Genomic DNA, 21449 nt, shown 5'->3' with positions numbered 1-21449 from the left:
GCCCGGGATCACAGGAAGCCCCAGCCTCACCCCAGAACCAGCCTGGTCCCACAAGGAGGAGAGGTGTCCTTTTTCCCCCCGATGGAGGTCCATGGCCGTGTGTGTGGGTCTGGCAGCTGGAGGGGAGGGGTCTGTCCTGCTTTAACCAAGGCTGGGGACGCAGCTGCTCCCTCCTCCCTGTTGCCAGCTGAGAGCGCACCGTCAGTGCAGTGCGTTCTGACGACCTGGGCAGGTTCGCTCAGGCCCCGGGGAGCGACTCACTTGCTGAGGACCCCGTGTGGGTGCTCCTGGTTCCCCTGGCACTGCCCGGCAGGGTGTCACCTGTCCAGGCCTGTCACCGACCCCGTGCTTCCTCCACCCCCGGGTCCCCACCTTCTTTCTGGGGAGCTCGGGGCTTATTCTTGGACCCCAAACTCCAGATCACAAAGGGAAAAATAGTAGAGACCCCTCCAGGTTCGACTGCGATTAGGAACCAAAAGCCCGTCCAGCCTGTCCCTTGGCTCTCCTGTGACTGAATGCAGCCCTAGAGAGGCCAGACATGCAAGTCCTGGTCCCCTAGACACCGTCGTTCCCCTGGAGTGAGGTGTCCGGCACGCGGTCAGCCACCTGGGTGACCGTGGCTGACCAAGGACACTGGTGAGATGACCCAGGACTCTGCACACAGATGGCCAGCAGTCGAGAGGACAGAATAAATGTTTCTGAGAGATCCAATGACCTGAAGGCACCTGTTCCCAGGAGGTGACGTCAGGACCCTCCAGCAAAGCAAAGGAGGGACCCAGACGGGGGGTGGGGGGAGGCAGTGGGTGGAACCCAGGAGGGCCGGGAGGGGAGGCCCAGCCTGGGCTGCTGGGCACAGACTTGAGCTGGGGCCTCAGCTGGGGACCAGGGAGGGACACAAGTGCCAAGAGTGTAAGGAACACGAGGCTGAGGGGGAGCCCCACAGCTCTGTGACCCCGCCCACGGCACCCACGCACAGTGACCTACGTGCTACACCTCGTGCAGAATTCCTCGTCGCCAGGGACTTTGTAGAAACAGCCTGGTCGGCACTGGCACCTCCTGTTGCTGGTGGCAGTGCACTCGGCCACCTCGTCTTGGTCTGCAGTTCAGGAAAGCCTGAGTCAGTCCTGGGGGACCCGCCCTGTCCTCGTGCACAGGGGCGCCTGTGGGGGATTTGGGCTGGAGACCCTATGACCGGGATGGAGCTCAGCCCGCCACCGCGGGGACCCTGGGCCAGTCCGAGGGTTCATGTAACCCTGTGGGGGATGCCTCTGCCACCTGGTCCCACACCTGTCTCCCCAGGGCCAACACACGGATGGGGGCACTGGTGCAGGAACAGGGTCACACGGACACAGTTTGAACCACAGTCTCAAATGCTGCCAGCAGGGAGTTTCTTTTAAAAAACCTAGCTTGCCTGACTGTGTCTTCCCCAATACTGTGTATCCACCTTTGGGTCTACAAAAAATAAGTGTGTTTTCTGTGGCATTCACCACTCATAAAGCCTGTGTACAAAATCTGTGCCCACAGGGACACTGAGGTTTCGGGGTCACATGCAGTGGACCCCAGAGAGGAGGTCACCGTCGTCTGACTCTGAGTGAGGGAAGTATCCAGCCTCCGCCACACCCGGGGCGTCGGGGCAGCGGGGCGCGTGGGGACAGTCTCCACCTCGCTCTCTGCAGGTGAACCACAGGGGACAGTTTCAAAGGACAACGGGGTGACGGTCCGTCTGAGTGTGGACTGGTGTTGGGGGTCACTGCTGGTTCCCCTGGGTGGGTGACGCACCCCTGGTGCGTGTAGGAAGCGTGGGAGGTGGCGAGCTGGGGTGAAACACGGTGACATCTGCAGGTGACTGGGAAGTGGTTCTCACCCCCTCACACACACAAAAAACACACTTATGCACATGTGTGCACACAAATGCACTTGTGCACACACACACTCGTCCACACTTGCACACACACACACAGGTGATCAAACAGTGCCAACTGTTAAATGGTCAGCGGCCTCTGTCCTACCCTGTCTGGCCCCCACCAGTGTGGAAGGGGCTGGTGACACGCAGTACCTCATCCCTGACTCCCTGAGAGGTGACGCTGACCCTGCTGCCTCTTCTTGTGTGTGTGCGTGGGATTTCCCAGTTTCCCACATGGAACTGAGCACCTTCCTGTGTGAACACAATGAGTGAGAATAGACACGTGGCTCAGAATGTGGAACCGGAGTGGCTCTCTGGGTCCTATCACTTTCCTGCTGTCACGCTACGTGGGGACCGACGTGGGAGCTGACAGACGTCTCCAGCCACGTCTCTGCGGGGCTGTGAGCTCCGCACTGCGGGACCGGGACGTCCCTCCTTCACCCGAAGGCTCCGCTTTCCCCTCACGTTTCTCGGCTGCACCGTGAGCGTCCCTGTGGCCAAGTCCCGAGGCCCCACGTGAAGGTCCGGCCACGGCAGGGTCAGGGGCTGGCAGGTCAAGGTCAGACAAGATGCCCGGGGGAGACTCACCTGGGAGCAGGTGCCACACAGCAGGCAGGACTCCAGGCCGTTGGGGAACGCCGTGAATGTGCCTGGGTCACACTTGTCGCACTGTCGCCGGGTGTGGGGGCGGCTGCAGGGTTCACGGACATGCTCCCCTGTGCAGGAGGTGGGTGCTGTGGTCAGACCCCTCCAGGCTCGAGGGGCGTCCCTGCTGTGCGGCCTGCCCACCCCGTCCTGGGGGCGGCCCCGCCAGTGGGAACAGGGAAACACTTCTGTCTGCAGTGTCGGAGCAAGGTGACCTCTGGACGTCACTCCTTCTTGGACATGAGGAAGCACAGACCTCCCGGGATCCCACCTCGGCCTCCTGTCCCTGCCCTGCACCCGCCCCTCTGGCAGCTGTGCTGTGGGCTGCACAGGGACCCCAGCCCCCAACCAGCAGACACTGAGGACCCCCAGGACGCACCTCTTGTCCAGGGTCAGGGAAGGCAGCAGGAGCACGTCCCAGTGCTCCGCCTCCCAGCCAGGGCCACCACCAGCTGCCCCACCAGATCCTGGAGCAAGACCTCTGCCTGGGGGCCCAGGCTCAGCCTCCTGCAATGCTCCGCCCAGTTCCCACCCACAGGGGTGTGCCCTTCAGGGCCCAGGAGCACCTCACTGGGCCAGCTGGTTCCTGCCACCCTCGCTGAGGGCAGACGGGGCTTCCTTCTACAAGGTGTCCCCTGGGGCCATGTCCCACCTCATGGGTGCTGCTAACCCGCCTCCCCCCCTCACTGTCAGGAGAGGGCCCCTCCCCACGGCCCGACACACGTGGACTCTGCGGTCCCACCAGGCAGACCCGTCCCGGACTTGCCCGCGGGGCAGAGCAGGCATCAGTGGCCTGGGGACCAGGACTCGTGGGGCCCGCAGCTGTCGGTTGGTCCGGGGTGTGCTGGCTCTGTGGGAAGTCCGGTGGGCGGGGGCGGTCTCCGACAGCTGGAACAACAGGAGAGGTTCCGAGACTGCCCACCCGTCCTGTGCCCGGTTCAGCGGAGGGTGGTTCCCTTAGCTCCGCCCACATCTCAGCTCTGTGAATCCCTGCGTCCCCCTCAAGAGACTGGAGCTGCCCACCCACCCCACCAACTCTGGCCAGGTCTGCATTCCAGACCCTCTCCCTGCAGAGCTTCGGCCCCTCCCCATACACGCCCCGGCCCTCGGAGAATGGACCCCTGGGCCCCCGCCCGGGCATCGAAGGCCGTGAGCTCACTAGCCCCACACGTGGCATCAGGAAAGGGGCCTCCTCCCCCTCCTGTCCCCTGGGCTGGGACGGGTGACAATGCCCAGGTTTCAGGAGTGAGAGGAGGTAGTGACAGTGACACCGACCCCAGCAAGGACACATCTGGGGGCCCCAGCACACAAGGGGACCGAGGGCATCTTCATGAACCGTCGCCCCGGCCTTCCCTCCCTCTTACGCCTTCCCGTCTCAGCTGTTGCTTTTCCTTCCAACCCAGTGTCACCTTCTCCCCCTCACACACAGGACTTCCCCGCTCGTCTCTGCAGCGGCACAGTCGCTCCCTGTTGTCCAGGCCGCATCGTACCCCTGCACCCTCGCTGGCTGCACAACGGGACACCTTACCCATTTAAACCTGTGACATATGCACACGGCCCAGCAGCACATGAAGCTGGAGCCACGTGGCACTGATACCACGTGAAAACAGGACAAGACCCACGTCTTAAGGATCAGGGGCTCCCCGTCCCCATGTGGTGATGGTACAGCGGTTCCCAAAGGCAGCAGAGGTGACGACAGGCACTCACTCAGAGCAGCGGTCCCGAGCCTTTGAGCACCAGGGCCCGGTGTCGTGGGAGACACTTTTTCCACGGACCAGCGTGGGTCAGGGGATGGTTCCAGACGATTGAAGCACATTACATATTTACTGTGCACTTGATTTCTACTAGTGCTGCACGGTGACACATGATGAAGTAACTCTACAAACTCACCATAGCGCAGAACCCGGGGGCCCTGAGCTCCCCTCCCTGCCACTCATGGGGAGCACACGCCCTACACCGAAGTGGGACCATCCCACCCCCCCTCCACTGCCCCCTGGAGTGAGTCCACAGGGCAGCTGACCTGCAGCGTGACCCCGACCCGCGTTCAGAGAGGGGCTTCCTCAGGACCCACCAAAACACTAGTGGTCCCCTGCATCCTCAGGTTTGCACACCGCCTCTGGTCCTCGCCCTGGACCAGGCCTAGTGAGAGAGTATTCATTCTGACATCGACGCTGGTTTTGGAAAAACCCCTAAGTCCTGGGCTGGACTCCTGGTCACGGCACTGGGGGACGCCCTTGTGCACAGTCCGCAGAGCCACCCACCGGGGACTCTGAGGGGTGCGGCTGGGCCCGGAAAGGACCAGGTGGAAGGGCAGGGTCACACCTGGCTCTCACCCTCCTGCCCAGAAACTCCCTCGTGGTGGGCCAGGCTCTGGATGGCCGGCTTCCTCTCTGACTCTTCCTCACTCCCAGTGTGCACTTCGGGGTGGGGCACGCTGTGGGGTTTGCACCCAGGAGTAGGGGGCCAGGAACCAGGGAGAAGGCAGGGTGCGGCCAGGGAGGTTGCAAGGAGAACCAAAGAGGGAGGACCCCCCAGGGCAGGGGAGGCCCGTGGGGCTGCAGGGAAGGGCAGCGTGTGGGCACAGGCAGCCCAGCGCTCACAGGGGAGCATCCCATCCAAGTTGGGAGGGGGGGCGGCCTGGCCGAGCCCCCCGCTGCCTACTCTGTCCAGCCCCGGAGGCCACTGAGGAGCCCCACTGGGGAGCTTCGGGCTGGGGAGGCCCTGGGACTTGTCTGTCGCCCGCCCGCTCCTGGCGCTCATTTGGGTGGCAGGAGCAGGAGCTCACCCAAGAGTCAGAGCCCGGAGGGGGCTGAAGACCCGGGCGGCGCTGCACATCTGGGAACCTGGAAGCCGAAAGCTGGTACCCTGGGAGGCGCGGGGGAATCTCCTCCCGGAGCCCGTTTGGACGGGTGAGGTGCTGGCCATACAGCAGCAATCTGAAGAGGCAGGCCGCGGGTTCGCTGGTTTGGGGACCCAGCCTAGGTTCCCTGGGCGGGACTGCTTCGTGGGCGGGAACCTAGTCCCCTACCGACTTTGGGATTGGCTCACTTACTCGCGACACTGCCCCGCCTCCGCCCTCCAGCGCATAGCCACGCCCCTTGCGCCCACACAGTCTGCAGGCGCCGACCAGGATCCCGGCTCCGCGTCGGGGCCCGCGGAGGGTCGGCGGGCAGTGCCCAGCCGCAGCGTTTTCACCTGAGAGGCAGTGGGGCGGCCCTGAGACGGAGGAAGTTTTGTGCATTATTCTTGCAAACGGCAACTCTGGCATCATCGGGAAGGAAGGAGGGGCAGCTGGGAAGGAGAGTAGGCCAGCGGGGAGGCGAGCCTGGAGGAAGGGAGGGGAACTGGGGGAAAGGAGGCGAGCCCGGGGGGAGGAACCTAGGAGAGCTTCCCCCACAGGTCGGAGGAGCCCCCAGCTGTGTGCCGGTAGGCGGGTCACTCAACCTCTCTGAGCCTCAGGTTCTGGAAAAGCCTCCTCAGGTCCCTCGGGCCCTGGGCCCTCAGGAGATGCTGCACCTGCTGCTTGTTCGTCACTGAGGCAGACGTGTGTGTGGGGGGGGGGGGGAGGCTGCGGCCTTTCTAACTAGCCTGGGCCCCTGCTGACATTTAAGCCCCACTACTGCCCCCACCCAGTGAGGGGGACTGTGGGCTGAAGTTCGCTGTCGCAGTGAATAAAATCTTAAAGGAAAATAAAGACATTGTCTTTCTAGAGCTTCAAAGAATTTCCTTTTTTAAAAGATTTTATATATTTATTTTTAGAGAGAGGGGAAGGGAGGGGGAAAGAGAAACATCAATGTGTGGATGCCTCTCGTGCGCCCCCGACTGGGGACGTGGCCCACAACCCAGGCATGTGCCCTGACTGGGAATCAAACGGGTGACCCTTTGGTTCTCAGGCTGGTGCTCAGTCCTGTGGGCCACACCAGCCAGGGCTAGAGAACTTTCAAGAGCAAGTTATAGAATTAGAAGACTCATGAGGCTAAGTCTTCAAATTGAATATTAAAGTTACATCATTGAATTCCTAAAAAAGACATTGTTGAAAAGTGCAATGTCAAGGCTGATTTCCTCCAAACCACATGTCCATAGGTGCATGCAGTTACCACGTCCAAGCAAACATTCACATTTACTGAAATTTCAGAGTCCTAGTACTCGTCCACCTAACACAGAAGACGGAGATGAGAATTGTTCCAATTTGCGTCACTTTCAAAAACGCTGCCCCGGGATTCCGGCTGCTGGGTGCTGCCGCGTCTGTCGCCGGCGGTTCCCGCACCCAGAACTGCCCCTGGCAGCTCCCAGCGCCAGCCGCCCGCGGGAGCCTTAGCAGAGCAGGCGGGGAAGGTGCTCCTGCCCCGCCCCTCCCCTGGGCCCCCTGGGCTAGCACAGCGCCTCCAGCCGGCGGACCCCAGACACACACCCAGCTGTCTTGGGGCTGTGACCTCAGCCCTGGGACCACCCTGAGCCCCGCCGCTGTCCCTCCCTCTCCGCTCAGCGAACAAGGTCTTGTCGCCTCTGGGGAGGAACGACGGGGTGTGTGGGGGCCAGGGGGGGCTCGGCCAGGAGACGGTTCTCCCAGGATCCTCCAAGGGGGAGTGACCTCTCCTTCCAGAGGGTGACCTGGCAAAGCCCTGGCACAGCAGTGCAGAGCTCTACCCGCTTAATCTCAAAATCTCCAAGGACGCCCACCCTGGCCCACAGCCTGGGAGAGGAGGGACCGGCAGCTGGTTCCCCAGTGCAAACAGGGCCGGGACCTTGTCACTTTTGGGCTGCTCAAGCTGGCAGAGGACACTGAGGAGAGCAGGGGGTCGGGCAGGGAGCCGGGCAGGGAAGCAGCCAGCTCCATAGGCCCAAGGAGTCGTCACCCAGCGGGGGCGGGGTGGGGTGGGGAAGAGGCAGGACCACCTGCCTGGGGGGCAGACATGGAGAAATCGCAGGGAGATGTGGCACCACAGTCCCGATCGAGGCAAAGGTCCCTGTGGCCTGGGTGCTGCCAGCAGACCCCCACTGAGTCTGGGCCGCCCCCTCCCTCCCCTGGCCCAGACCTGTCCCCGCAGACTGACACCCATGTTCCACAGAGTGGGCCACGGAAGCAGGCCTGGTGTGTGCCTCGGGGCAGGTGGCAGGGTGTGGTGCATGAACACCCACTTTCCAAAGCCAAGGAATCTCCTTCAAGTTGCTGGGCTTAGGGAGGGAAGAGATGGGGGGACAGGGCAGAGCTGGGAGGGGGCGGGGTGGCAGCTGCAGCCACTGTCATGGCAGCCTGGTGACTCAGCCAGACACTGGGGTGAGAGTCGTGAGCACCCTGAGAGGCAAAGCCCTCTCTGTCCCTCGGGGCTGGGGGGTGGCTCTCCAGTGTCCCCAGGCCTGGCAGGGAGCCCAGGGTTCCTTGTCCGCCACGAGATGGCCCGGTGGGGTCTGGCACCCCCACGCCCACTCCATGCTCCCTTCCCAGACCCCACAGACCGCAATTTGGCTATTGCGTGCGCCTCTTCTGGAATAGTCTGCCCAGACCCATTTCCCAACATTTCCCGCACGTCCTTAGTGTTTCCCTGGAGGCCTCAGAAGACCAGACTGGCAGCCAGGGTCACAAGGCCACGGCCTGCCTGGGTCCTGCACCCCTATGCCCACAGGACGCTCCCTTCCTGTGCCCCCCGGATCCTAACCAGGCCATTGGGTAGAATCATGTTTCTGAAGCACATTCCCGAGCCCTCCCTGCACGTGCCTGAACGCTTCCTCGGAGCCCCGGGTTCCCTCTGACGCCATCGACGCTGCCGTTAGCTCCCGGGCCACGGCCCCTCCGGCAGTGACTCCGTGTCTGGGACTGTCCCCAGGTCCTTCCCTTCACCTGACTTGTGCCCTCACACGTGTCCCTGCTGAATGACCCCTCACCTTCCCAGCCTGGCGTGGTCTCAGCTCTCCCGACAGCACAAAGAGGGGCCCTGGGTCCCGCCACCGCAGGGAGCGCAGCTCTGGCAGCCGTTGGACTTAGCAACCCACACCCGTCCCTGGGTCCTGCAGAGAGGACCCGGCCAGCAAGACCCTGGCTTCGGCTCCGCCAAAGCCACGCGGGCTCCCACCCACAGAGACGCAGGGTGACAGTCGTGCGCTGTGTCAGGTCAGGAAGCGAGCGGTGGGTCAGCACACGGCAAAGCAACACCAGCGCGGTGAGGGCTCCGTGAGAACGCCGCAGGGAGGCAAACGGAGACCCGGGGGGTAAGCCGTGCGGCCTTGAATGCAGACGCAGCTCCACTGAGGAGTGACCGTTACTGCCAGCCCCGGCGGGATGGGTACTGGGGGCACACCGGGAACAGTCACCGTGGCGATGATGAGGAAGAACGGCCTTTCCCCAGGGTGCACAGGGGACAGGAACCTCGGGGACCTCAGTGGCGGTCAGCGGTGGGTGTCCCTTTGCTGGACGTGGATTCCATTGCGTCACAGAAATTCCAGCGACCTCCATCTGCGTCTTTCACGCAACACTCCTGCTTCGCTAGGACCTGGAGGGGTGAAGGGGGAGGCCTGGGTCTGCTCTGTGCTCCCAGGTCACAGGGTGCGGTAGAAAGTGGCCGCTGGTCCCTTCTCGGCCCCGGGTGATGGGGTCACCGGGAATTCACCCCCTGGGCCACAGCGACCTGCAGAGCCAGTGCAGCGGTGGGCCGTGGCTCTGACAGTCGACCCTGAAGGATCCCAGTGGGGGTGGCCTTCAGTCACCTGCAGTGGCCTTTACCCTTGGCGCCCTGGGAAGGGACCCTCAGGGCTGCCCGGGACCCTGCCCAACGGGAACCGTCGGCAGCCAAGGGGCAGACGAGAGGGGAGGGAGGGGCGGGGGTCAGACGTCTCCCTGCAGCGCTGAATTCCGTGTGCGTTACCTATGACACTTAACATGGGCCTGCCTCAGTTTCCCACTTTCAGAATCGGGCTACGTCCCAGGGTGGCTGTGAGGGTGAGTGAGTGAGGTTCCCCTGGGCAGCTGGCACCAGTGCCCTGGAGTCACCTACCGGTGCAGCTAGGGCTGTCGGGAGCCGGCCGAGCCGGCTCAGGAAGGCTGATTGGGTCTGCACCCCGGGGTCCTCCTCTCCCAGGGAAAGACCGAGTGCATGTTGGTGAAGCCCCCACTGAGTGTTTGTGGTGCGTGTTTTCTCGCTGCCTTGCTGTGCTGTGCAGGAGGCCGCCCTCGGCTGCAGGCAGGGCAGCGAGAAGCAGAGACGTTTCTTTACCCTGAGGCCCCCATTTCCACGAGAAGAGCCCGGAGCCGCCGGGGTCTCCAGGGCGGGGCCAGGCCCTGGGTGAGGCACCAGGGAAATAACCCCCCGTTGCTTTCCAGGGCAGACACATGAGGGAGTCCCAGTCTGGACAGGGACCCTGGAGGTACCTGGGTCTGCAGTGCTGGCTCCCGGGTGACCACCTCCTGCAACTCGACACTGTCCTCAGAACCCTCAGAGGACGGCACGGATAAGCGCTGGTGTTCCGGCAGCAGCCGTGTGCTGTCCGCGCAGGCAGCTGGCGGGCTGTGCTCCATGTCCCGGGGCAGCAGACTCACCCTGGGCCGGGTGCCTCCCTGTGACGGAAGAAGAAAGCCGTGACTTTTGGTGGCAGGGGCCTGCAGCGCAGCCCTCCCCAACCACTTCTGGGGGAGATGCCACCTCGTCTGACAGCTCAGCTGCGGCCGTGCCGAAGCAGAAAAAAATACTTCGTGGGGTCAGGTGTAGCCTTGGCCACCACCACCAGGGCATCCCAGACTCGGGGGCTATAGTTGAACCCAGCAAGACAGGTCTGCATCCAGACCCCTGGGACCCAGGAATGTGGCCTGGTTGGACACGGGGTCTTTGCAGACGAGGGAGCCGTACTGGACGAGAGTGGGCCCTATGTCCAGTGCCCACTGAGGGTCATCAGGAGACAGACCCACGGGAAGAGGCCGGGTGAGGACGGAGGCCGGTGCTGACTGATGGGCGCTCACAACAGGGAGCACCCAGGACAGCTGGCCACCCAAGACGAGGTGAGTGCAGGGGCGGGGGGACCTGTCCCCAGGGCCTTGGAGGAAGCTGGCCCCCATATCTCCCACCTAACACCTGGATCAGACTTGTGGCCTCCACATCCGGGACATGGTCAGTTCTGTGTCTTTCAGCCCCGAGTTGGGGAGGACGTTTCGCAGCCCCGGGAAGCCGTAGAAGCACCGGGCCCTCTGCGCCCCCCTGTGCACCCCGAGGTCTAGGCCAGTAGAGTGGGGTCTTCCCCAGCACGGCCACTCCGGGCTCTAGTGGGGGGAGTGGACGTGGCCCGAAAGGCTGAGCTGCTCACGCTGGGGACACGGACGCAGAGGAGGATAGGGGGGTGGGCGTGGGTGGGGCAGGGAGGTGGCGACCTCCTGCAGCTGAGCCTCACCTTGGGCGCTTCCTCCCCCCGCCCCCGCAGCTCTTGCCCGCTGCTTCCTTCTCACCTCGTGCTCTCTCTCCTCATCCTGAGACGGGGCCTTGTTCCTTTTCCATTGCCTCAGCAAGTACACCACCACCACCACGACCAGCACAATACCCAGCACGATCATGATCACCATCGTCCAATGCAGTGTGTCCTTGAAGAAGGCACCTGCGAAGGGGTAGTGGCAGCCCCTGAAGGGATCTCTCTGTCCCCAGAGCGCCCAGACTCTCACTGTCACACAGTCAGGACGGTTTTCCTGAAACGTCTCCGCCCCCATGGGATCACATGGAGCATGAGGACGCACACACAGTGTCACTGACCTCCCCTCTGCACCCCCCCACACTGACTACTTGCCCCCCCTCAGTCAGCGGAGTCTGGTGACGAAGAACAAACTCTCGGGCTGGGGGCCTGGGTTCCAGTCCCGGGTCTCCTGCCCGACCAGCGCTGTGACCGTGAACTAATGACGTAACCGTCTGTTGCTGCGTCCTGATCAGGGAGAGCATGAAGTTAGTGCTTATGCAGTGCCTGACGCAGGGTGAGTGCCACACAGGTTTCATTCAGTTTTGAAAACTGAATAGTTTATTTCATCCTGTTTACAGCGAAAACAGCCCCTATGCGGCTCCTGTGGATGGTGTCAGTCCCATCCTGTATGTCAGTGACCTGCCCGCTCCAGCACAGCGAGTAGGCCCGTGTCTCCCCCCCAGGGCAGCGCCCACTGCCCACCGGGTCCCGTCCGGTGGGCACACCAAGGCACTGCCCTTTGTTCCGGGGTCACTGGTTTAAAAATACCCGGTCACAGGACTCAGGTCCCACCACTGCAGGCTGGCCCATCAAGTGGTCCCAGAAGTGGGTTTGGCATCAGTCAGTGAGCCTTTCGGATGCAGACGACCCTGCGCCCCCACAGCACTGGTGCCCACCCACACCAACACCATCCAACACCGGGAGCACAGACGGCTACGGGACTGTCTCCCCACAGCCCGCCACCAGAAGGCGCCCACCACCCCGTTTGTCCTGCTGCTGCCAAATTCCCAGGTGCAAATAGTTCCCTGTTTGGTCAGATTTGGCATCTTCCTGTGAGTTTTACCTTCCTGGGAACTGATGATTCCCGTTTTTGCTCTTTTATCGACCGTGTTCCTTTCTATTGTAAGGAGATTAGCGCTTTCACTGAGATTTGGGGTGTATGTATTTCCTCCTGCTGGTGTGTTTGCTGACCTTTGCCATCTGTCCCCACGTCCCACTGCCTGGCTCCGTGTGTGGCAGGCAGGAAGTGCTCAGAAGGCGTCTGCGACATGAACCACTTCAGGGGAAGGGGCGCCATATTCCCACTCTGTGCCACACAGGAGCCCACTTCAGCAGGAGAACGCAGTGCTTTCCTGGACGGGCACCGAGCAGCCCAGGGCAGGGGGCAGGGCACTCACCTGCGATGGAAAGCCTGGGTGACCTCTCCTGGCCCAGCAGGGGGTTTCTGATGACACAGGAGACCCCCTCCCCAGAGCAGCCTTCCAGGATCACAGAGGCTGAGGCTGCATAAAGGCCCTGGGGGTCTGCAGCTGCAGATGCTGCCTCTGAGGGCAAGCTCTGTCCCCTGGCGCCTCTCCACTGGATCTGGGGCTGCGGGTACCAGCCGGCAGATGTGCAGGTCACACGGATCCCTCCGGCCTCGTAGCCCTTCATGTCAATGTGGGGATCAGAGCCCAGCGCTGGGGAGGAGAAATGAGCTGAATTGTGGGGAGCCCTCTGTACTGGTGGGGTCCCCTCACCAGGGAGGGGCGCACACACTGACGAGCCCAGCAGGGTCTCACCAGGAGCTGCTCCCAGCGTGTGCTGTGCAGCAGAGACTGATCCCCGAGGGGCCACTGCCTGACCCTGGCTGGACCCTTGTGCTGGATCCAGGGGGCTCTGGGCCAGAGCAGAGGCTGCTTCCCCCAAGTCCCCTTAGAGACTGCCGCAGCCTCCCCTCCCCCCTGCCCCAGACAGGCTGGTCCCTGGCAGAGCCCCTCACCCCTCCCTGGGCAAGCATGGAGGCGGTGTCCCTTAGCCTAAGTGCGTTGCACCCCACTGCCCCTGTCCGTGCTGCCCGTCCTGTGGGGGCCGTGCCCTCCCATGAGCAGGAGACACACACAGTGTCCGGTGGCCACCCTAGCAGTGACTCATATGCACGGCCCCTCGGGAGGCTCTTGCTGCCCTCACTGCCAGGCTGCCCGGCTCTCCCTGCAGGGTCTCCCCCCGGGAGTGTCCACAGCGAGGCTGTGCAGAGGGGAACCTGTCCCAAGGAAGACAGCGGACCCGGGGCCAGGAAGCGGGGAGCTACTGCCACCTGCCCCCACGCCCCTGAACACACGGAGGGGGAGGCAGCCCTCTGAGGACCTGAACACAGAGTCCTGCAGGGGGGGCTCCGTCGGGGGAGCCGAGGTCTGCAGGAAGGGACAGCAGGCAGAGGAGGGGCCGTGCGGGGACAAGGCCAGGGGGCCGCACCGTCCCTGCTCCACCAGCCCCCACGCACTGGAAGCCACAGGGCAGGGCTGTGTCCGGGAACGAGAACTGCAGCCCTGAAGCCCCACCACGGGCACGTTCGTGGGACAGCACCTCAAACAAGGTGCTTCGGCACTGGGGTGGGTCAGGGTCACATCAAGGACACTCAAGGGTGGGGTGACAGCACAGAGGAAACAGGAACCGTGTGCAGTGACCCACCTCCCTGTGCCGGCTGTAAGTGACGGGTGATACCCGCACCATCCTGACCACATCCCACCCAGAGCCCAGCGCTGCTTCCACACCCCCCGAACCGCACCGAGTCCTCCCTGACGCCCTCTCTCTGAGACACCCCGGTGTCCCCGTCCCCAGGGGAGCGTCCTCCCTCGCTGCACCGAGGATGGACACACCCTGTCCAACTGCAGCTGTGTTCCCGGGGGTTTGGCAGAGGACCTGGGCCTCACAGGAGTTGTCCCTGCAACTCAGCCTCCTGGACCCACTACAGCGGGGCCCTGGGGCCCCTCGGCCTTGATCTGGATCACACTGAACCCAAACACCCATGTGCCACCCACTGGGGGGAGGTGTCCTCCACCTTCCCGTCCCAGTCCCCCACTCCCCTGCTGAGACTGGTGGGCGGCATGGGGGACTCTGTACTGGGTGCAGGAGGAAGTCACCCTGGGGGACCCCTGGGTGTGTCACGGGCCTCAGAGGAGCAGAGATGGAGGCGGGGGACGGATGCTAGTGAGCAGCCCACCTGCTCTGGGGTAGGTCTGCAGCCTCTGCCCCCGCCCAAGGAAAGGAGCCTGGAACAAGCCTGAGGCTCACCTGCCACCTGCAGCTCCACCTGGGCTTTTGCAGAGAAGTCTCCATCTCGGAAATAACACAGGTAGGTTCCGTTGTCAGAGACGCTGACGTTGCGAATCTGGAGAGTGGCCTTCCCCGCAGTGATGTCCTCTCGTGAAATGGAAGTTCTTCCTTGATACTCCTCTGCCGGCGTGTCCTCCTGCCCGTGTGCGTACACGTGCACTAACTGCCTGCGGCTGGGTCGCCACCACATCAGCTCCATGGTCTCAGCGCTCATTTCCGGGGATAGGTGACAGGGCAGGTCTGCGTCTTCACCCACCATGGCCAGGATGGGCTCGGGGGGTCCGACCACAGCAAACTCAGCTGGTCGTCATAAGGGGCGTCTGTCAGAGTGAGCAGGCCCAGAGGGCCAGGGGATGACCCAGAAGGGAGGGTGAGGTGACAGACACCTAGACAGGAACTCAGTCCTCACACAGGTGCTGTGTGGACGGGCCTTGCAGGGGTGGGAGGGGTGCAGGGTTCTGGCTGGGCCCGAAGGGAAAGGATTCACACACACAGACGCACAGCTCGTCCTACCTGAGCAGGGGCTGAGCAGCTGGGCCACAGCGAGGCACACGGGGAGGGCAGGCAGACGGGGCACCAGGCACCTCCCCATCCTGACCTGCTGTGCACATAGAGAGGCCAGCAGGGGCTGGGCAGCAGGGACCACCTGGAAGGAGGAAGAGGGTTCCAGGTGGAGAGGCTGCCTGACCAGGGCCGACCCGGGTACCTCCACCATCACTGGGGACCCAGAGCCTCCTCTGCAAATGTCCCCTGGGGGTCTCTTCACCTTCGATCCCACCATGGAAATCAGCCATGAAACGTGGGGTGGTAATGCTTGTACCTTATCCCTCGCCAGCAGGGAGTACCGGTCTCTCCTGTGGGAACCTGCTCAGGAGCCCCCCAACTGGCCCACACTTCCCCACCCCAGCCAGGTGCCCGCCCCAGACCACCCTCTGAGGAAGGCAGGTCCCTCTGCTCTGAGTCCCCTTTCTCCCTGCTGCCGTGTGCAGGCCACGCTCCACACAGCAGCCAGCTCGTCCCGCCCCCTCACCTCCCTCCTGCTCAGCCCCTCCCACAGGGTCCAAGTCACCCAGGGCAGAAGCCCAGGGCCTTGGCACCCTGTGCTTTAAATTATCTGAAAGTTCTAAAGTATAAACGTTTCCAGAGTGGGGAACACATTTCCACATCTTTTGGAGGATATTTATTGTTTTTCATTCCTACCACAGACCATTTTAAAATATAAAACATAAAGGAATGAAATTTAAATAACTTAGAATAGTAATTACATCCTGTGTGGCACGTGGATGTGAACTCCTGTGGATGCATTTGGCCACATGTACTCAAGGGGGGACCCAAAAAGAGAATTTACTCATAAAAGTTGTGTTTTTATTCTCACACCTTTACCCTTCGGTCACCCTCACATGCTCCCCCCTGGATGGGGGACACCCGTGGGGACGCCCCTCCACCGCCCTGAACCCTCTCTGGACTCGCCAGCTCTGACGCCTCTTAGAGCTTCTGCATTTTGTTTCATGTCTTACACGTCGGGACGTTTCCCTTTGTGGACTCTTTTTATGTGGGAAAGAAAAATAGTCGCTCTGGGTGAGATCGGAGGAATAGGGAGGGTGGGGAACGCAGGTTCGGTGAAAAACTGCTCAACATTCTGCAGGTGTGGGCAGGTGGGCTGGTAAATCACCTGTCGGGAAATGGGCCATTGCTCTGGGAGAGTCGTCAAAAAAATTCACTGAAGCCAAACACAGCCTCTCACAACAACACCAGCTAGTCACTGGTGCAGCTGGGCTCCTGGAACTCTTGCCCTAGAGGGGGGAGTCTGGACTATAAGGGACACGCCCTCCAGAAGGTAGTTCCTGTGTTTTGTTTTGTTTTTTTCGTTTTTGGTTCTGTCCCTCCTGGTATACCAAATGTCCTGAAAAAGTTTTATCCTTAGCCCCACAGATTATATTAGCAGGAATTGCTTTTAAAGAGAAACTGGCATTGACACAAAAATTCACATTTAATGCTGTTCATCTACAATACTAAAATCTACAAGAACACAGTGTATAAATTGCATCCAATTTTGTTATAATTATTTTTTTAAAGATTTATTTATTTCTTTTTAGAGAGGGAAGGGAGGGAGGAAGAGAGAGAGAAACATCAATGTGCGGTTGCCAGGGGCCATTGCCTGCAACCCAGGCATATGCCATGGCTGGGAATTGAACCTGGGACACTTTGGTTCCCAGCCCGCGCTCAATCCACTGAGCTACACCAGCCAGGGCTTTGTTATAATTATTAATAAAAATGTGTTATTAAAAACATAATTCCTTCCCTGGCTGGTATGGCTCAGTGGTCCCAGCGCCGGACTGGGAAGGAAACGTTCGCTGGTTCAATTCCTGGTCAGGGCACATGCCTGAGCTGTGGGCCAGGTCCTCAGTAGGAGGCACAGAAGAGGCAACCACATACTCATGTGTCTGTACCTCTCTTTCTCCCTCCCTTCCACTCTCTCTAAAAATAAATAAAATCTTTAAAAAAACTAATTCCTAGGTACACAGACACACAACACGCAACAGTGAGAAGCCGAAAGCTCCCTCTCTCCGATCAGGAGGAAGACAGATGCCCACCCTCACCACCTCCCCGCACCAGAGTACTGGGAGTCCGAGCAACAGCGGTCATGCGAGACAGAGACAAACAGCAAGGAAATCCGAGGGAGAAGGAGCCTTCGCACTGCTCACAGACGGCAGGACGGGGTAGGCAGGACCGTTTGAGGACCCACCAAATCCCGTGAGAACGTGGAAATGAAGGCAGTGAGGTCGCAGGACACAACGTGGACACCAGGTGCACTTCCGTGCAGCAGTGACGGGTAACCAGAGGGAGGTGTCGTCAGCCCCTCCTGCGGTTGCATCCAAAAGCAGAAAACACCCGGGAACAAGCTCAACCAGAGAGCGGACAGCCTGAGCCCTGACGGCTGGAGGAACCGAGAAAGGAGACGAAGGGGGCACACGCGACGGGGGACACACTGAGCTCAGGGTCGGCAGGAGCAACACTGTCACACCGTCCTCGCTGCCCGAAGCCAAGCCCAGACTCAGGTTGTCCTTGTTGAAACACCGATGGCCTTCCTGTCAGAAGGACAACCAGGAATCCTGAAATATATTTATTTTAAACCCCTTGCGGTTTATTCCTCACTGAGGCAGACACGTCAGCGAGGGAGTCTGCCGCCTTTATACCTGGCCTGACCCCTGCTCGGATTTAAGTCCCCCACCCAGTGCAGGGGACTGTAGGCGGAGGGTCGCTGCCCCGGTGGGAGTGCGGGGCGGGAAGGTGGCAGAACCTGAGCCTCTTCGCAGACTGTGAAGCACCCAGAGGTGGGAGGTGAACCCATGTGCTTCCTGTCTCGTCAACGGCTCTGCATCCCGGGGACCTCAGGGGGATCTTTCACCACAGATGAGTGTCATCCTCACAGACATGCATCATGTCCGACCTGTCACCCTCCTCACCTGTGACACCCACACTTGGGGTGATTCCTAGGAGGAAGGTGGTTGCAGGGCGGGCTGTAGAAACCAAAGAACCCCCGCACCTCACTGCGCCCACTCACCCTCGTGGCACTCGGCACCCGGCAGGCACACGGTCTCCCGGTTGCGGTGGGCAGTGAAGGAGCTGGTTCGCAGGGGCTGCACTCAGTGACACGGTCCAGGTCCTAGTCTCTGCTGACATAGGACCCTGTGAAGGGGGGCGCACAGAGGTGATCGTGGGGCCCAGGGCACCCACCCCACCTGGTCCCTGAGGCGTCTTCCTGAGATGCCACAGCACCTGGCAGCCTGTCCCCAGCACAGCACCAACCCTCAGCTCCTGTCTCCTTGGAACCTTCTGGACTGATTGCCGGCTCCATGTGTTCCAGGGATTGGGGACCCGACTCACCCTCGGCTCTTCCCTAGATCTTGAAGCTCCAGGAAGAGGGGTGCCGAAGGTGCACCCAGGAGCCTGTGCCCACCCCTCCCCCCGGGCCCACTCTGCGGCTTCCATGTCAGGTCACAGGGCAGCCCAGGAGTCTGCCCGGATCCACAGTTGATTTTTAGTAAAAAACAAAACAAACAAACAAACAAAAAAAACCCCCGGCTTCCTAAGAGGAAATCCCCGCCCCTCCCCAGGAGTGGCTTTGGTTTCAGCAACACCAGCAACCGGCCCTCAAGCCCCAGTTTCCGGTCCCTCCTCTTCTGCCAGCAACTTACAGGGGTCACGACCTGGGCTGGGAGCCACCGGTGCTCCCGCCCAAAACCCTGTCTGTACGCCCTCGGGTTGCAGCCACGCTACTACACACCCCCACACGCCTCTGGTCCGAAAGGGGAATAGTGTTGTGTTCCCTCACCCTTTCGGGACAGTCAGGGCTCCGCCCACCAGGCTCCAGGGAGGCCCGGGCAGAACGTGGACAGTCTCCAGTCCCCCCAGAAAACCGTGGACACCTCAGGTTCCCCTCGGCAGCGAGACCTGCACCGGGCGCGCACCCCGCGGGCGGTCCGTGCCCGGCGTCTTAGGAACCGGACCACCAGTGAGCTCGGGCTTGTGTCCCCCACGCCCTCCCCCGCCTCTCCCGCAGGGAATCTGGGGTCCCGCAGGAGTGGGAATCGGGGCCGCCCCTCCCTGGGAGAATTCCCAGCCCGAGCCGCTGGGACCCCAGTGCGCGGGTGCGGGGGGCAGAAGGGAAGGCGGCAGGACTCCCCACCCCGGCCCCAGCCCCGCTCAGAGCTCGCACGTCGCCCCCCTTGTGGTCCAGCCCCCGGCGACACCCGCCCCGCTGTCGGGGTCTGCCCTGCCCCAGCGCCCCGCTCCCACCCGCGCCCGCGCCGGGACGAGGAGCGGCGGCAAAGTCCGGAGAGGGGAGCGCAGAGACCTGAGCGAGCGCCGCTCCGGAGCAGCCAGAGACGCGGGTGTCGGGGTCGTAGTCTCACGTAAACGGCAGCGCGCATGGGCAGGGCCCGAGATATGGCGGCGGGAACAGCGGCCGGGTCTGGAGTGAATCGGCTACACGCGGTGGCCTTCAGTGCGACCCCGCCCCAGTGGAGGACGTCATCGCCGCAGGTCTTCTGCTGGGGCTGCTTTCTCGAGCGCGCCGGCTCCCTGTGAGTCCCCTGGAGCCGCGCGGGAGAAGGAAATGCTGAAACAGTCTCACCGTTCAGATGGCCGGGGGGCCGATCCTCCCAGAGCGCAGGGGCCTGGGGCTCAGCAGAGAAGCGCCGGGGTGGCTGCCGGGCTGTTCCCCTTCGGGGGGCCTCCGGGTGGGGGAGGGGCCGCAGCGGGGAGAACCGGGAAGACCCCGCACCGCCCGGCCCTGTCCTCCCGCAGCGCCCGGACCGCCCCAGCCCGGGCTGTCACTCCCTCTCCTCCAGGGGCCCGCAGCCTCTCTGTAAACTGCCCCCACCTGTCTGCAGACTACACCTCAGCCTCTGCGAAACCTGCCCCTCAGGTTCTCTTAAACCTGCCCTCAGGCTCCCTGAAAACCACACCTCAGCTTCCGGGAAACCTGCCCCTCAGCCTCTTGAAAGCGATCCCTCCGCCTCCCTGCACCCTGCCCCGAAGCTCTCTGAGGTCTGGCGGTCGCTGCCGGAAGCGGTGGAAACCTGCCGGGAGACTTTGTGTGGGACGGGTCGTGGCGGCGGCGAGTCACCCTGTGTTCAACTCGCTCACACCCCGCTCCAGCCCTGGGAGAGCCCTCGCACCGCGCTGACAGTTGCGGCGGCCGCTCCGACCGTGCGCCGTGCGGCGGACGTCGGCTCTCCCGCCGCTGCCGCCGCCGCTGCTGCTCGGGGCGCAGGTGGGTCGGCGGGGTCGTGCAGGGCGACCCCCGACAGCGGCGGGGGCCTCGGGAGGGCTCGGACCCCGGGGGCCTGGAGCCGGGAGGGGAAGCCGTGCCGTTCGCGCCGGGCCCGGGGTCCCAGCGGCGGAGGCCGCCACCCTGCCGGAGCTCGCCGAGCGCAGCGGCGTCCCCTCCGCGGTCCCCGCGCCACCCGGGCCGGGGCTCCCTCCGCGGGGAGGCTCCCCCAGGGCCGCCCGGATGGGCAGAGCGAGCAGCGGGGCGCACGGCCAGGCGGCTGGTCCTGAGCGTGGACGCGATGCTCGCGGCGGCCCCGCCAGCCGCGCGGGGACGGACCCTGGTGATGAAGCCTTTGCAGGTTGCGGGCGGTGGGGGGGGGGGGCGGTTACAGCTTCAGGGGAATGACTGATCCCCGGCGAACTGCACGGTTGACACGGAACCGGGTGGCCCTGGCTGGGTGGCCCCGGCGTCAGAGCGCCCCCCGCATCGCACCCTTTTGACTGCACCTCCGCCGGGGCCCAGGCAGGATCGCCCCGGGGGAGGGGCATCGGTGGGTGGGACAGCGGAGGGAGGTCTCCCCCCTCCCCCTCCCCCCTCGCCCTCCCCCTGGCAAACCCGCGGTGTGCGGAGAAGCTCAGGGTGTAAATGGGGGAAAGTAACCAACAGGGGATTTGAGAGAAGAGGTGAGTGAGACGCGCAGGCGGAAGCGGGAGGGAAGGTCCGGAGGCTTCTGTACATGCAGGAGCCCTCGGTCCCCCAGATGTGTCCTTGCTGGGGTTGGTGTCGCTGTCACTACCTCCTCTCGCTCCTGAAACCTGGGCATTGTCACCCGTCCCAGCCCAGGGGACCGGAGGGGGAGGAGGCCCCTTTCCTGACGCCACGTGCGGAGCCAGTGAGCTCCTGACCTTAGATGCCCGGGCGGGGGCCCAGGGGTGGATTCTCCCAGGGCCCGGACGTGTGCGGGGAGGAGCCCCAGCTCTGCAGGGAGAGGGTCTGGGAAGCAGATCTGGCCGGAGCCGGGGTGTGGGGGTGGGAGGGGCAGCTCCTGCCACTTGCAGGGGACTCAGGTATTCACTGAGCTGAGCCGTGGTCGGAGATGAAGGAACCCCCCTCCACTGCACGGGGCACAGGACCGGTGGGCAGTCCGGGAACCTCTCCTGTTGTTCCAGCTGACGGGGACCGCCCGCACCCACCGGACTTCCCAGCAGAGCCCGGAGCGCTCCGGCCCCACCGACACCTGCGGGCCCCACGAGTACTGGTCCCCAGGCCACTGCTGCCGGCTCTGCCCCGCGGGTGAGTCCGGGCCAGGTCTGCCTGGAGGGACCGCAGAGTCCACGTGTGTCGGGCCGTGGGGAGGGGCCCTCTCCTGACAGTGGGGGG

General features: G+C 62.9%; 1 protein-coding gene across 2 annotated transcripts in view; it reads right to left on the bottom strand.

Moving 5' to 3' along the window:
- LOC118501403 (butyrophilin subfamily 3 member A2-like) overlaps nt 1-18135 on the bottom strand; it is a 110270-nt gene extending 92135 nt beyond the window's left edge. The window contains exons 1-3 of one of the 2 annotated variants that reach the window (XM_036029846.1): nt 17856-18075; nt 14804-14936; nt 14249-14590 (exon numbers count right to left, since the gene is read on the bottom strand). In XM_036029846.1, the coding sequence (XP_035885739.1) occupies nt 14249-14590; nt 14804-14882 (421 nt within the window). In that variant the 5' untranslated portion in view covers nt 14883-14936; nt 17856-18075. Of the gene's footprint in view, nt 1-14248; nt 14591-14803; nt 14937-17855 lie in introns of both variants that reach the window. The other variant, XM_036029845.1, reaches the window with a different exon arrangement.
- Nucleotides 18136-21449: the final 3314 nt, after the last annotated feature.

The sequence above is a fragment of the Phyllostomus discolor genome, chromosome 6 (genome assembly GCF_004126475.2).
Source record: "Phyllostomus discolor isolate MPI-MPIP mPhyDis1 chromosome 6, mPhyDis1.pri.v3, whole genome shotgun sequence".
NCBI classification, from domain to species: Eukaryota; Metazoa; Chordata; class Mammalia; order Chiroptera; family Phyllostomidae; genus Phyllostomus; species Phyllostomus discolor.
Note: the sequence above shows the minus strand (reverse complement) of the source record. Positions and strands in the feature narration are given on the sequence as shown.